The sequence below is a fragment of the Heteronotia binoei genome, chromosome 19 (genome assembly GCF_032191835.1).
Source record: "Heteronotia binoei isolate CCM8104 ecotype False Entrance Well chromosome 19, APGP_CSIRO_Hbin_v1, whole genome shotgun sequence".
NCBI lineage: Eukaryota > Metazoa > Chordata > Lepidosauria > Squamata > Gekkonidae > Heteronotia > Heteronotia binoei.
In genome coordinates, this window is record NC_083241.1 from 31249339 (window position 1) to 31264538 (window position 15200).

The following is a 15200-nucleotide window of genomic DNA, read 5'->3' on the forward strand; positions in this document are numbered from 1 at the left end:
GTCCAACTCTTTGCAACCCCACGGACCACATCACCCCAGGCCCTTCTATCTTCCGCCACCCTCCCAAGTTCACTCAAATTCATGTTCATCGTGTCAATAACACTGTCTAATCGTCTCCTTCTTTGCTATCCCCTTCTTCTTTTACGTTCAATCTTTCTGGCCAGTGTTGTGGATTGATAAAGGCTGCTTATGTTAAACTCTGCCTTTATTTCTAAGTAGCACTTAAAAAGTAAAGTATGTAGACCAGGGCTTTTTTTGTAGCAGGAACTCCTTTGCATATTAGGCCACACACCCCAATATAGCCAATCCTCCAAGAGCTTACAGGTCTCTTATTACAGGGCCTACTGTAAACTCTTGGAGGATTGGCTACATCAGGGATGTGTGGCCTAAAATGTAAAGGAGTTCCTGCTACAAAAAAAATCCCGATGTAGACATTTGCTATTTGTAGAACACTGATGATCTGGAGAAACGGATGCATTGAAATGGCATCTGGAAATTTCCATCATTCATACCTTTTGGGATAGTAGCTCACAGCTCAGATCCTAGTCATTTATTTTGAAGTTGTTATTAGGCTTGCCAATTCCAGGTTGGGAAATTCTTGGAGTGGGGGGGGGGTGAAATTTGAGGAAGGTGGGGACTAGGGATGGAAGACACTTCAGCAAGTTATAATGCCAAAGGGTCCACATCCAAAGCAGCCATGTCCCCCCCCCCCCTTCAGGGGAACTGGTCTGTACAGTCTGGGATCAGTAAGTCCAGATTACTAGGCCCCACCTGGTGGCTGGCAGGTAGACAATCTTTCACACATATTGTGTGGCTCTCAAAGTCTCCACCGCCCTGTTCGCTGGCTTGGTTAAGGCATTTGTCTCTTTAAATCATTTCGCCAAGCTAGCCAGCAGCTTGGAAAATGCTTTAAAGTTAAAGTTGCTTTCTTTTCACCTCTTCCCCCCCCCCCGTTTGCCTGCCTGCCTTCCTCTCTTGCAACTCTCAAACATCTGCTGTTCATGTCTTGCAGCTCTCAAATGTCTGACATTTATTCTATTGTGGCTCTTACATTACGCAAGTTTGGCCACCCCTGTGTTATACCAAGAACGTCCAGGACGGCAAAGCACTACTGCTCATCTTCTGCCCTGAAACTCCCTAAATAGCAAAGCGGGATGTAAATTTCAAAAACAGTCCTCAGGGAGGTATCCTGGCTGAAGTCAATACTGAAGGAGGGATGCCAGAAGCGCATGCGCTTTGGGACACCTTTCAGAAGATGGCCGCAGCAGGCTTGCCTCTTTTTTGAGCGGGGAGGATAAATGTTTTTGGCCACACTCAAGATGGCCGCCATCGCTTCCGTGTCCCTCAATGAGAAGCGGCAGGCGTAGCTGCGTATTCTGAGCAACACTCAAGATGGCCTCCGGCGCTTACTCTTTCCACAAGCGAAACGGGAGGCGGCGCTGTTTGTTTCTGGGCCACACTCCAGATGCCCCCCTAGCGGTTGCTATTGGTTTCAGGCCACACAAAAGATGGCCGCCACGGCTTCCGGCAGGAGAAACAGGAGGCGCAGCTTGAGGGAAAGCCACACTCAAGATGTACGCCCCACAGCGCCTAACCGCCATTCAAAACGTGATAGGCGTGGCCTCGGACTAGAAAATGATGAACGCCTTCGCAGCTTCCCCAGAAGTACGGTTGCCAATCCCCAGGTGGGGGCAGGGGATCCCCTGGTTTGAAAGCCCCCCCTTCAGGGTCATCAGTGCGGGGAGGGGAGGGAAATGTCTGCTGGGCCCTCCATTATTCCCTATGGAGACTTATTCCCATAGGAAATAATGGAGAATTGATCCATGGGTATCTGAGGGGACTGTTTTTTGAGTTAGAGACACCAATTTTTCAGCATCCAGTGCCTCTCCCCAAAATACCCCCCCAAGTTTCAAAAAGGTTGGACCAGGGAGTCATTTCTATGAGCCCCAAAAGAAGGTGCCCCTATCCTTCATTATTTCCACTGGAGGGAAGGCATTTAAAAGGTGTGTGGTCCCTTTAAATGTGATGGCCAGAACCCCCTTTGGAGTTCAATTATGCTTGTCACACCCTTGCTCCTGGCTCCACCTCCAAAGTCCCCAGATATTTCTTGAATTGGACTTGGCAACCCTACCCAGAAGAGAAGACTGCAGATTTATACCCTGCCCTTCTCTCCGAATCAGAGACTCTGAGCGGCTTAAAATCTTCTATATCACCTTCCCCCACAACGGACACTGTGAGGTGGGTGGGGCTGAGAGGGCTCTCACAGCAGCTGCCTTTCAAGGACAACCTCTGCCAGAGCTATGGCTGACCCAAGGCCATGCCAGCAGGTGCAAGTGGAGGAGTGGGGAATCAAACCCGGTTCTCCCAGATAGGAGTCCATGTGCTTAACCACTTCACCAGGGGTAGCCAAACTGGCTTAACGTAAGAGGCGCATAGAATCAATGTCAGATATTTGAGAGCCACAAGACAAGGAAGGAAGGAAAACAGATGGAGGGAGGGAGATGTGGAAAGAAAGCAACTTTATCTTGAAGTGCACTCTCCAGCTGGCTTGGCTTGCAGAAGTGATTTAAAGAGAGAAATGCCTTCTCGAAGCCAGCCAACAGGGCAGCGGGGGCTTGGAGAGCCACACAATATATATGAAAGAGCCACAGTTGGGCCATCCCTGCGCTACACCAAACTGGCTCTCCAAAGTAGGCGGGGCTTGGTGTCTTTTTTTTCCCTTTCAAAAAAAGATGCCGGCGCAGGCGGCGTGGTGACGTCAGGCGACGCCAGAGGTTGCGCCCCACCCCGCGGCCGGCGCTGCGCCTGCGTCGCGTGCGTCGAGGTGACGGAGCGGGCCGGACGCGTCCCTTTGTTGGCTCAGCGGCGCCTGTGAGGGGGAGAAGCGGTCGGTTCCCCTGAGGGGAGGCCAAGGCAGGCGGCCGGCCGGAGAAGAAGCAGCAGCAGAGGCAGCAGCCGCCGCCTTCGAGTCCCAGCCCGCTGAGGGGGCCGCCCGCGTCGCCGCCACTGCCGGCCCCCTCACCGCTCGCTCCGCCGCCGCTGCCGCCGCCGCCATGGACTCGGACGAAGGCTACAACTACGAGTTCGACGAGGACGAGGAGTGCAGCGAGGACAGCGGCGCTGAGGAGGACGACGACGAGCCCGACGACGACGACGAGCCCGACCTGGACCTGGGCGAAGTGGAGCTGGTCGAGCCCGGCCTGGGCGTGGGAGGCGAGCGCGACGGCCTGCTGGGCGGAGAGACCGGCGGCGGAGGCCTGGGGCCCGGCGGCGGAGGCCTGGGCGGCAGCGGCCTAGGCGGGCCCGGGCCCGGCGGGGGAGGAGGAGGCGGCGGCCTTGGCCACGACCAGGAGGAGGACTACCGCTACGAGGTCCTCACCGCCGAGCAGATCCTGCAGCACATGGTGGAGTGCATCCGCGAGGTCAACGAGGTCATCCAGGTGCGCGCCCCCGACGACGCTGCTATGGGGGGGAGGAGGAGGTGGGGAAGGGGGGCCAAGGATGCAGGAATGCGGGGCCAGGCTGGGGTTGGGAATGTGTGGGGTGGGCCGGGCTCGGCCACGCCTCCCCAGGCTCTCTGCTTTTCCCCCCTTCCGAAAAAGGAGACTCTTGTTTGTTTCACTCTTTTCTTTTTCTCCTTTCGACAAAAATTGTTGAGAGTCCAGTCGGTTCTGCTGTTTCGGAACAACACAGCTGCCCAAGGGGATCTTGATCAGTTCAGTTTCTTTCCTTTAACTTTCAGTGTACTGCTCCTCCACCCCTTCATTATTCTCTTTATTTTCCCCTCTTTCTGTGTATTGCTCCTCCCTTTCATTCTTTTCCTCTTTGTTTTCCTCTTTGTTTTTTGTTCTTTTTCGTTCATATCTTCTTTTTGTAGTAATCTTCCTTACATTTTTAAAATTCTGTATATGTGTATTCCTCATTTTTCTGTTTATTATCCTTAGGTTTTCATCTCTCACTCTTCCGTGTTTATTTCTGTATCATACCCTCTTTATTAACCTTTATATTTGTCTTTTAATTTCTCATTCTTCATTAGTCTTTCAGTTTATTTTTTGTTCTCTGTTTTATCTGTCACTCTTTGTTTTTGTCTTTATTGATCATTACGTCTTTATTTTTCTTTTCCCATTCTTTTTGTTTTCATCTTCTTTGTTTCTTTATTAGTTTTTCTGTTGCTGCTTTATCTTTCTTTTTCTATTCTCTAAATCTTTTATCTCTCACTCTTTATTTCTCTATTAATCTTTCCCTTTTTATTTTTATTTTCATGTTTGTATGTTTTTTTCTCTCTCCTGTCATTTCAGCATTAGTCTTTCGCTTTGCTTCTTTATGTTTTTTCTGGCCTCTGTGTTTTCTGTTATTCATCTTTATTCTTTATTTCTGTTAGTCTTTCCCTCTTTATTTTTCTTTTCATGTTCTTTGTATATTTTCTACTTACTTTTCCATCATTTTTATTTCTATATGTTCTTATCTGTTCTCTATACATAATGCAAAAGACACCTTATTTAGAAGATCTCAGATTGAGAGGCTTAAAAAGTAATTCCCCTGCCACTTATATACAACAACATTTTTTTTAGCAGTCTCTGACTGGAAACTTTGGTTCCAGTATTCAGCTAAAGGAGTCCACTGCTGAATAAACAGATTTTGTGCTTGAATCTTTTTCAAAATGGCTAGTTTTGTTACAGAAATATTATCTATTAAAATTTGTCACAGTTTGAGACCTAATCTCTTAACTTTGGAAGCATGTGCTATTCCACTTTTGGGCTAATACAATTTTGGCTATAATTATTAATAGTGATACAGTATACCACTGATTTTTAGGTAATTGGTCTGTATTACGCTCTTTAAAATACTGTTGGAGAATGCATTTTATATATCTTATTCAATTTACTCCAGTTTCGTCCCCCCCCCCAGTATTTAATAACACTGCATAGCCACCATATAAGAAAAGATGTCTCTTTGTGTCTTTTATTTTTTGTTGTTGCTTGCTGTATATGTTCCTCACCTTATTTTATTTCATCTTTCCTCTTTGTTTCTTTCTTGTTGGCTGTCTTTTCTTTCTTCCCTCTTTTTCTGGCCCTTGTTTCTGTGGCAGGAGAAGGAGGAGAACAGGAAAACTGGGCCAGAGCCAGAAAAAGAAAGACTGAGAAGAGGTGGTGGAGGAAGCACACATGTGTCCAGTGTTCTTTATATGTGTTTATTCTGAGCACCGAGTCTAATGAAAAAAGTTGTGGAAGCCCAAAAGCTTGCTTGTGGTGGCTACAACACACCAGTTTAGAAGTGAATGGATAAGGGCTGACTCAAGCCCTTGCAGTAGTGTTGAGAGAGAATGTTGTGGGTGAGTGTGTTTGCACGTGTGGTAGTGTTGGATGGTGCTTGACTTGGTGGAGTGCAAGACCTGGGCCCCTGGCACATCTCTGCTGTGGTAGGGGTGCACTCCTTGGATTGCACTGCATAGCTGGTAGATGTGTTTCTGGATTCATGGGGCAGGCGCCTCAGTGCCTGAATAATTGAACAACTTTCAGTTTGTATTGTTTGTCTAGGTCCATTCATCCTGTGCTGTCCAGCCATTTTGGGTGTGGCAAAATGTCTTAAACTGTGAGTGTTTGGACCTGGGGTGCTGTGGGACTTGGCATCCACATTGCCTTTGCCTCAAAATACTTACAATTTCAGCAAGCTTTCAGTTAGTATCTCTTAGTGGGGAAGGGGCTGACTTGTTCTTGGGAGAGTAGAGATACAGATACAAACAATTTATTTAAAAAGATTTCTATCCTGCAGTCTCTGGAATACGCCTGAGGCGATTATCAGCACAAAGTACAAACACAGTTTAAAGTAAAAAAACAAGATTACTAAAACAGGCAAGTTTTCAGGGGTCTGCTATCTGGGGTATGCTTGAATGTTCCATCAGGGTTTTTTTTCTGTTGGAGCTAGTGCTTTAGCTGTAGTTTGTATTGGATATAAATTGAGAGGAAGAGGAAGACATCACTGTAGTTTAAGGCTGTTTTAATTATTCATTTTGCCACAAAAAGCCAAAGTGCATTATTTTGCAAGTTAGGACAAAACTTATGTTAGATGCAGGTGGGTGCTGTACTTTCCCAGGCATATTTATGTAGCTCCCCGTTGGGCTGCCTTCCACTCTCCAAAGCTTCCTGTTTCACAGATGGTCCCAGGTGCCTAGGAGCTAGAAATCCTTTCTCCCCCCCCCCCCCCCCCCGATATAAATAACCGTTGTTGAGGCGGATAACTTTGTAGAATTTTATGCTATCATATTGATTCATGGGGCAGGGGAATTCAGAAGTGTCCCAGAAATGTTTACAAAGGCCTTGTTTAAATAGCTGTTCTTTACTTCTAATAATGTTGATCTGACTTGGAAGGAACTAAACAGTCTCCAGTATTTAGCAGAGATGTAGTGGTCAAGTTGGCACCTTAAAGATTAACAAGGTTTTGTTCCAGCATAAGCTATTGCAGACAACGAGGGTTCTAATCCATGGAAACTTGTAATACACTCTTTGTTACTGTTCAAGATGCCTCAAGTCTCCAGGCTTATTTTTGCTTTCACATCCTTATAAAGTTTACTTCTTTAGGATTATTGAATCTTCGGGATAATATACCCTAAGATCTAGTAGTATTTCTTTTAATTACCTAAGAAAGATCTTAAACTACACCCAAGTTTGCATCCATGTTAATTCTGCTTCGACTGATGCATAATTGTTCAGGCTACTGGACAGGCAGGCTAAAGGGGTTTTTGTTTGTTTGTTTCAAGCTGTATTTCTTTTGGCTTTTAGGAATAAATGTCATGCTGTGATCCACTGGAGGGTTCCAGAGCTGGGGCAAGCAACCGGTGGCTTATGTACAAATGATTGTCTCTTTTCTCATTTAACAAAACCTTGAATTGGAACTAATTGGAGCGGATGCTGTTCTTGGGTAGAGAGTACAGGTATTCTCTCCATGGCTTTAGTTGGATGGGTAGCCGGAAAGATGTTTTTCTGTTCTCTGTTCCAGTGCTGCTTTGTGTTTAGGAAATAGTAGGCCCTATTATAAGCACATGAGATGGGTAACAAAAGTGATTTGTTTTTGTGCCCAATATAGGAGAGCTTTTATGCTTGTTAAGTTGGAATTCTGTACCATCTCAAGTAATGAATGATTGTTATGGGAAGGTGCTCTAGGCTTTTGCGTGTTTCTTATGCTTATGTGTTGCTGGGAAGACTGATACTATGGAATATAGTTTATTGGGATTTCCTTTTAGCCAAGTTTAAGAGATTTGTGAATTACTCCATCCAAGGTGGGATGATAGGTGCATCAGTGGGAGAAGAATTGGGGAGACTCTTGGCTGGGGTGGATTTGGAAGTTAGGCTGTTGTGAGGAGAAAAATTAATGTAGGGAGTATAAAATTATTTTAAGATGGCCTTTAGGCCTGGTTTACTTGGATTCAAATGTGGCACTACTCAAAACCCATAGGTTACGCAAGTAGTTTCATTTAAGTATATATGTATATCTCCGTATGTGTGTATATTTGTGTGGAATTTGTAATTTCCCTTTTGGAGTGCAAATTGTATGTATGCACACAGACACACACATCAACAGATGTATTAAAAACTGCCAAATATATAAAAATAATCCAGTGGTCAAGCCACTAAAAGATCAACAGTCCCCATTTTTTGATTCAGTTCATAAGCTTTCTGAAACAATAAGAAAAGCTTTGCAAACTCTCTTGAGAGCTGGCCACTCAGGAGCCAGGCTGTGAGGACCTGTGTTGATCCTGCTGAGAAGGCATCCAGCTGATTTATATGGCATCTTGCTTGTCACTTCAGCCCATCATTTCTCTGCATTCTGAACTGCACACAAGGGCATGGGCAAGCCTGTTATGAGGGATCTAGAGCTCAAGGGGTTCTGTGGCTGGGGGTGGCATCCCAAAGGTTCTGCATGAAAGAGTACCAGGCCTGGTCCTACAGATGTCTTGAGCAGAAGCAAATGAAGCCCAGATTTGAAGGGACTTGGGTGGAATTGAAACTAGAAAGGGAGGGGTGATTAACCTATATTCCTAAACTGCTACGGCATTTTTTCTCTTTGTCTCTCCACAGTTTATAATCTTTGCCAAGTGCTTATAAGGAAGGTTGCTGGAGATGCCGATTTTAGCAAATAGTAAAGGGACTTGCAGAATTACTCACAGCTCTGTCTGTGCACTTCTTGCCAGTAAAAGTCATGTGGGATTCTTAATAACGTAAGCGTTTTCTGCTTTTCGGGCACCAACAAAGGCCTGTTAATCTCCTGTGAGATTCTGTTAGGGTTGAAGAAGAACTGAAGTTTATTTATTCAGAATAACGAGGGTTCTCTTAGTAGTGTGGGGTTAAGCAGTAGTGGCCAGACTGGCAGGTGGTCTTTCTGTCCCCTCCCCAGTCAAGTAGATCCTGACTGTGAGCTTATCCTCCCCCTGATCTGTAATATAGAGGCATGTCAGGAGCCCCTGTCTCCAGCCATCTCTGTGCTGGACACTTCCAAGATCCGACAGAAGACTGGATTATTATTCAGACAGCAAATGTGCTTTGTCAGCTGGATCCCTAGTCCTTGGCTGTTGTTACTGGGTTACCTGATCCAGTTCTCAGCTCATCTGGGCCCTCCTACTCTCTTTGCCCCTCAGTCTGTTATGTTTCTGAAGCTGAACCTGTGCCCTTGTTACTTCCCAAACCAGGGATTTGTCTTGGGAGATTTGTGCAGGAGAAGGAAAAGCATAGAATGAAATGCCACTCTGAGCTTCCATTGTTACTAGCACAGAAAAAATATCCCTGTTACGTTTAAAGAGAAAAGGAGGCTACTTGTTCAGACACCAAGAACTGAGTTGGAAGCATATCGTGAGCAGAAGGGGAAGGTTTTGACTAGTTTACATACTGTTTTCATGAACGTGGTGGTTGCTACGCTGCTGTTAATTACTTTGCAGAATGTGTATTTAGACATGGTTGCAAACAGACTTTTAACTGGGGGTGACAGCGATTGAACCATGAGACCTTCAGCATGCAAAGGAGATGCTCTGCTGCTCAGCCAAGGCCCCTCCTGTATTAAATTGTTTCTAGAGAAGAAGCTCAGAAGCTACTAATTCTGCAACAGGCTGATGAATAACTTCTTCCTAGTAGTGGATAAGAAGTGCCTCCAGCTGATAAAACCACAGAAATTCATGAAAATTGCAAGGTTTGGGTGTTTTTTTTAAAATCAAACTAATGATGTGCAGAAGATGAGAGAGTAAACCTGTGTCTGGATGCTGCCATTCCACAGCTTGCATAAAGGAGTCTTTCCGATGCCGCTAATGTTTCTATACAGCTGCCTGCATGTGAGAGTATTTATCAGGCCAGGGAGAAGACCCTGCTAGAGTCCTACTCCTGACATTAAGCAGGATTTCTTTCTTTTGTTACGAGTGACCTTTTCTCGGTTCCATCCTGCATTCTGAAGTGATACAATCCAGATTTCAGGTACATGGCCTTTTTTGCTGTTTGTGAGTGAGGCCTAGGCATACTGGGCCAAGACAATTGCAGTGATTGAAAAAAAGCGTGTTGGGACACCCAGTGTGTAGGATTGTGGGTTTGCAATAGGCAATGTATACAGATCCTCTGATGTTTCACAGCTTTATATCTCCCAGATATGTGGGGTAAGGACTGGAGCTAGTTCAGCAAGGAAAGCGGAGACTGCCCTCCACAGCAGCAAAAAAAGAAGCCACATACTGGATTGGAGGTGTAAATTTGAAGACCGTTTAGAAAGATAGGAGAACAGATCTGCTGCAAAACTCTGTGGTTCAGAAATATAATGGAAAAGGACAAAATGCAATAGAAAGCAAAAAATATGACAGTTTTTGCAACCAATTATGAAATGATAAAAATCTACATCAGAAAAGGTAAACCACACAATAAATATCACATTTAGCAGAAAAATTGTTTCCTGGAATCAATTTTGTATTGTTTCCTGGAATCAATTTTGAACCTGATCTTCAGAAAAGTCCTAAGTTATTTGTAGCCTCTGATCAGAGACCTTGGGTCATCATGGGCAATTCCCATAGGTCAGTTACAAAAGCCAGGTTTTCCTTGCTTGACAAAGGATTATTTGTTTGCTAAATTTATATATTCTTAAAAGTCTATGACCTTTAAATTTTGGCTTCGATTGCATTATAGATCTGAGCCCTCTAGTTTCTGTGCCCAATTCTTGACTGAATCTATCTTTTCCCCGTGGCTGGTCAATATTGAAAACAAACTAAGAACACTGAATATCTCCTTTACATTTCTTCTCTCCCTTTCAGAATCAGGCAATCCAAACAATAAGGGACAGATTATTTGAGGTACATCTATCTGAACTGTACAATGCAGCCAACAAGACATGCTCCCCTCTTAGTCATGGGATCTTGCCTTCTGTGAGCTTTCCTGCTAGCTATTTTTACCAACTTCAGACTCCAGCATTATGCAGAACCTTTTCTTTTGCTAGGTTCAGTGCCCTCCCTTCAGTGATTTTAACTGGGAGATTTAACATTGCACCTTTTGCTAACAGACTATGCCGTTGTGCAAGCGGGTCCATTGAAACAGTGTCTCATATGTTATTAGAATCCTGTTATTATGTTAATATTCGCCACAGCATTTTATCGTTAATTCTTGATAGTATCTTAGAGCTTCCTGGTTCTTATAAACTATCTTCTGAACAACACTGATGGGAACATAACTGATGCTGTGGCAAAGTTTTTGCAGGCTGGTGGTCTTATACGCAGTAATGTATTTTAAACTTGTATTTGACAGATTGATTTTGACTTATTTTTGTATGGATCTTAGTCCCTTTTATAACGTTCTTTTATCTTGACTCCCCCTGGCATGTTTTATCTGTTTGTATTTACTTTTTTGCATATGTATTTATATCTATATTTTCTCTTATCTCTCTTTTTAATTCCAATAAAGGTAACTGAACTGTATATTCTTAAAAGCTTACAGAGCTGTTCACAGTTTAATGGTTAGTATCATACAGATGATGCAGATTTTTCAGCCCAGTCTGAATCCTAATGGAACAGATCGAGCAGCAAACTCAAAGCCTCAGTCTTAAGTTAAAAGTTTTGGAATAGCACAAATCTTTTCCATTCCTTTCTTTAAAAAAAAATCCCCTTCACAGCAGGATTCTCATTTGGACAGAGCTGTTCTCATTAGGGAGGACATTCCACAGAATCAGAGCGTCTGTTGAGAAGACCTTGCTTCTGCTAGCTGGAGTGTCTTACACTCATAAATGATGGCACGCACAGCTGGCCAAGTTGGCAGACCCTTTCAAGTTCTCTAACTTTCTCAGGGATGAGCTTTCACGAGTCACCGACTCACGAAAGTTTATACTCTGCTGTAAATTTTGTCAGTCTTTAAGGTGCTGCTGAACTCTTGCTCTTTTCTGCTGACTAAATGGTTGGTGTTGCATCTCTTTATTTAATTTTAATCACTTGCATTAAAAATGGTGTTCCAGAATAAAAGCCAAATATAAGAACTGTTCAGTAGATACGCTGTCGAAGGCTTTCATGGCCAGAGTCTGTTGGTTGTTGTAGATTTTCCGGGCTGTGTTGCCGTGGTCTTGGCATTGTGAGACCTGACATTTCACCAGCAACTATGATAGGCATCCTCAGAGGTGTAACCCAGAAAACTGGAGTTCTCTCTGGGTCAAATTATTGGGTCAAATATGATCCAGAGAGAACTCCAGTTTTCTGGGTGGCACCTCTGAGGATGCTAGTCACAGTTGCTGGCGAAATGTCAGGTCTCGCAATGCCCATACCAAGGTCACAGAGCCCGGAAAGTCTACAACAGCCAATGTTCAGTAGATAATTTGCATTATTAGCCACCTAAGCTATAATTTGTTTGAAATGTGGCATTAAAGAGAAGTTTTACAGAGACCGTGGACCACCAAAAGACATACTAGTTGGTTCTAGATCAAATGAGGCCTGAACTCTCCTTAGAAGCTAAAATGACTAAATAGAGGCTATCGTATCTTGGTTGCATTATGCAAAAACGAGAGTCACTGAAAAAGACAATAACGCTAGGGGAAATTGAAGGCAGCAGGGAAAGAAGAAGGCCCAACATGAGATGATTGGTTTAGTCAGGAAGATGCCGGCCTCAGTTTGCAAGACCTGAGCAAGGCCATCAATGATAGGACATTTTCATAGGGTCACCATGAATTGGAAATAACTTGCTAGCATTTAACACACAGATTACAATATTTCACAATCAGATGCTAATAACAAGTCCACTGAGTATGAAACCTGTTGATTAAGAACATCTCTTTTTAAGATGTGGCTTTAAATATTTGGTCAGTATTGGAGCAATTTGTTGTAAACAAGTTAAATATTCTGTGCTAGTTTGGAGGATGGCATTGATTCCAGTAGAAACGTTTCCTAGTGACATTAAAACTCTGTGTGGATTATCCCTATCCAGACTAAGTTCTTTACATTCTGTACAAGTACTGCAGTCATTAAAAATTCGATCCAAGGAAAGAGTGGCTGTGGACATGAATGCAGGCAGTTCCACCCAGTGTTCATAACCTAAAAAACACCAATGAGAAGCCCTCAGAATTTGACTTGTAATGTAGCAGCCCAATCCAGACATATGTGGCGGCCAGCCGCTCGGGTGTGGGCGGATCTACGACGCCACTCGTTGGCTTCCAAAGGGGTTTGGGGCGCTGGAGCACAGTGCACCCAAGCTGAGACCGCTGCATGTAGATGTGTAAGATATGCTGGAGCGTGGGCTCCCAGAGTGGCGTGAGGGTGGGGACAGGAGGCGGCACTTCCACAGGGACACCAGGGATTGGCTGGCGGTGGCTGGGGAGCAGGCCCACGTAACACTCAGCGGTGGAGAGAGCACTCCCTGGCGATTGGCTGCCTGCATGGCCCACCCCCTTCACGCGGACACCCAGCCCCATGGTGTGGCTGTGTAATCCTTGGGGAAGTATCCAGTCAGCACATTTCTCTAGCTGTATGGAGCAGCCTACCTGCCAAAGGGGCAAAGCCGAGCCCCTGTCAGTGTCCCTTCCATGGGCTGCATGGCCGGATAGCGTTCCAAATGCTGCGGGGGCCCCCTGCCAGGACACAGTAGGCCACCTGCTGCAGGAACACCCATGCACCAAAAGTGCTGGTGACAGTTGCCGTGGTGGCTAGCGCTAGTGTCCTCCCACAGAGAATCGGACACCCATGAGGGGTGCAAGGCGGTTTCGAAGTGGCCATGTGGAGGACTCGCCTCCCCCACCCCCAGATCCCCCTTGAATAAGGACTCAATGCAGTGAACAGGGATAAGATTTATTAAAGCGCCAGGCTGCAGAGGGGCTGTTGCCCTGCCCCCTCGCAAGAAGCTGCCTTGAGCCGCGGTGGGCAGAGGCGGCTGCCCAAGGGGTGGCCGGTCCCCTGTCAGGGGCAGGCATGGCGTCCCGGACATCGTCCTGACAGCGTCCGCGTGCAGTGTCTCTCTGCCCACCTCGCCGGGGTGGAGGCCGCCTCGGGAACGACAGGCGCAGCCCCTCTGCCAGCCACTAGGGACTGGGCGATATTGGCAAGCAGTTGCTCCACCCTCGTGCCCCACTCCTGCGACTGCCTCGCTATGGGCAGGAGACTGGACAGGTGGTCGTGGACATGGTCCCCTCCATCCAGCGTTGGCCCGTGGCCGTGGCCTCCTGCCATTCCTGGTGCCTCTCCAGCCTGTCCTGCTCTATGGCTGCTGACATGGAGGACAGGGTGGCGGGGATTCTTTGAGCTGGCCGTGAGCCCTGGGTCCTGGTTCCCCGCCACCTGCACGGCCTTCTGCATCGCTGCCACCTTCCGGATCCCCCAGTGGGGGGGGGGGACGGGGGCCACCCCTGCACAGAAGTCTGCCATGCCTGGTCTGCCATGCCTAGTCTGTAGCTTCTCCGCCACGTGGGCCGTCAGTGTCACGGTGTGGCTACCTGCAGAACGGGACAGGAGTCGGATGCTGGCACGAGCAGCCAGTTGCGGACGCCCCACGTCCTGCACTCAGGTTCGCAGCTTGAGGGGACTCAGGTCGCTCATCATCTGTGGACAGATGGAGGTCACCCACCGTGGCATCCATGACCTCCTCACTCAATATGTCCTCCCCGATTCGTCGCCTCCTGACAGCTGTCCGGACGTCCTGGGAGCGGTGGGCGCTGGACCTGCCAACCTCCTGTTGTGCAGGTGCTGGGTAGCCAGCTCCAGTCTGTGAAGCTCATGGCAGCCCGCGATGATTCCTGGGAGCCACTGAGGGGGGGGGGGCAAAGGGTGTTGCCATCAGAATCTGGTAGTCCCATGGTGGTGAGGATGGGAGGGGGGGAGGTGCCAACCTGCCGCAGATCACCTCAATGCTGTGGCCAGCTACAGCCACGGGGTGGATGAGGGGTCCCATGATTGCCTCTGAGCTGGTCACCACCGCCTCATAGATCGAGCCCTCAGCAATGAGACGACGGACTCACTTCTTGGCAGGGTCGAATGAGTCATTCCAACGCTTCAGGGTGGGCTGCTCTGTGCAGGGGGACCTGGCTCACAGCAGACACTCGCTCCATCGCCATACGCCAGAAACCTGCCGACGGGAGTTCGCCGCACGGGCTGTTGTGGCAGCGAACGCCATCGCAGTATTCTTGGCCACCAAACCAAAGAGGAGTGCCTTCTCTACCTCAGTCCAGTTCGGTTGGCAGTGACTCTCGGTCGATGCCAATCTGTCTGCCGCCATTCCTCCGACGGGCAGTGGAATGTGGGGGCTGCTGACCGCAGCTGGCTGATAGTGGTCTCTCTCGGCTTTCCCACGGGGCACCTGCTGGCCTCGATGGCCCCACGCCACCGCTCATGCAGGGCCCCTCACAGCTCCAGCAGTGTCTGGAAGCTGTGGTGGAGCGCCTCGGGGCGGCAGCACGGCCACCACAGCCCGCGCCACAGTGCACAAACCAGGGGGCCCTGCGGCAGGTGGTGCCCCCTCATCCCACCGTCAGAGTGGATACAGGGGGCCGGGGCGGGGTGGGAAAAGTGAAAGACACAAGACGAGATGGGTGTGCTGGGCTAAGTTTATTGATGTGCAAGCAGGGAGAGCAAGCTCGCGTGTGGAGGTTCCTGGCTGGCTGTGCTCCGGCGGCTGCAGAGGCTGGAGTGCAGCACACACACCTGAAAGACAGATGGGGGGGGGAGCCTTGCCAGCTGCAGGCATAGAACTCCACCCCAGGGTGAGCCTGCGGGAAGCAGA

At 47.5% G+C, this 15200-nt stretch overlaps 1 protein-coding gene across 1 annotated transcript in view; it reads left to right on the plus strand.

The window, feature by feature from the left end:
* Positions 1-2998: 2998 nt before the first annotated feature.
* ARIH1 (ariadne RBR E3 ubiquitin protein ligase 1) overlaps positions 2999-15200 on the plus strand; it is a 75751-nt gene continuing 63549 nt past the window's right edge. Inside the window, exon 1 of the mRNA XM_060260383.1 lies at positions 2999-3440. Within this exon, the coding sequence (XP_060116366.1) occupies positions 3054-3440 (387 nt within the window). The 5' untranslated portion in view covers positions 2999-3053. The remainder of the gene's footprint in view (positions 3441-15200) is intronic.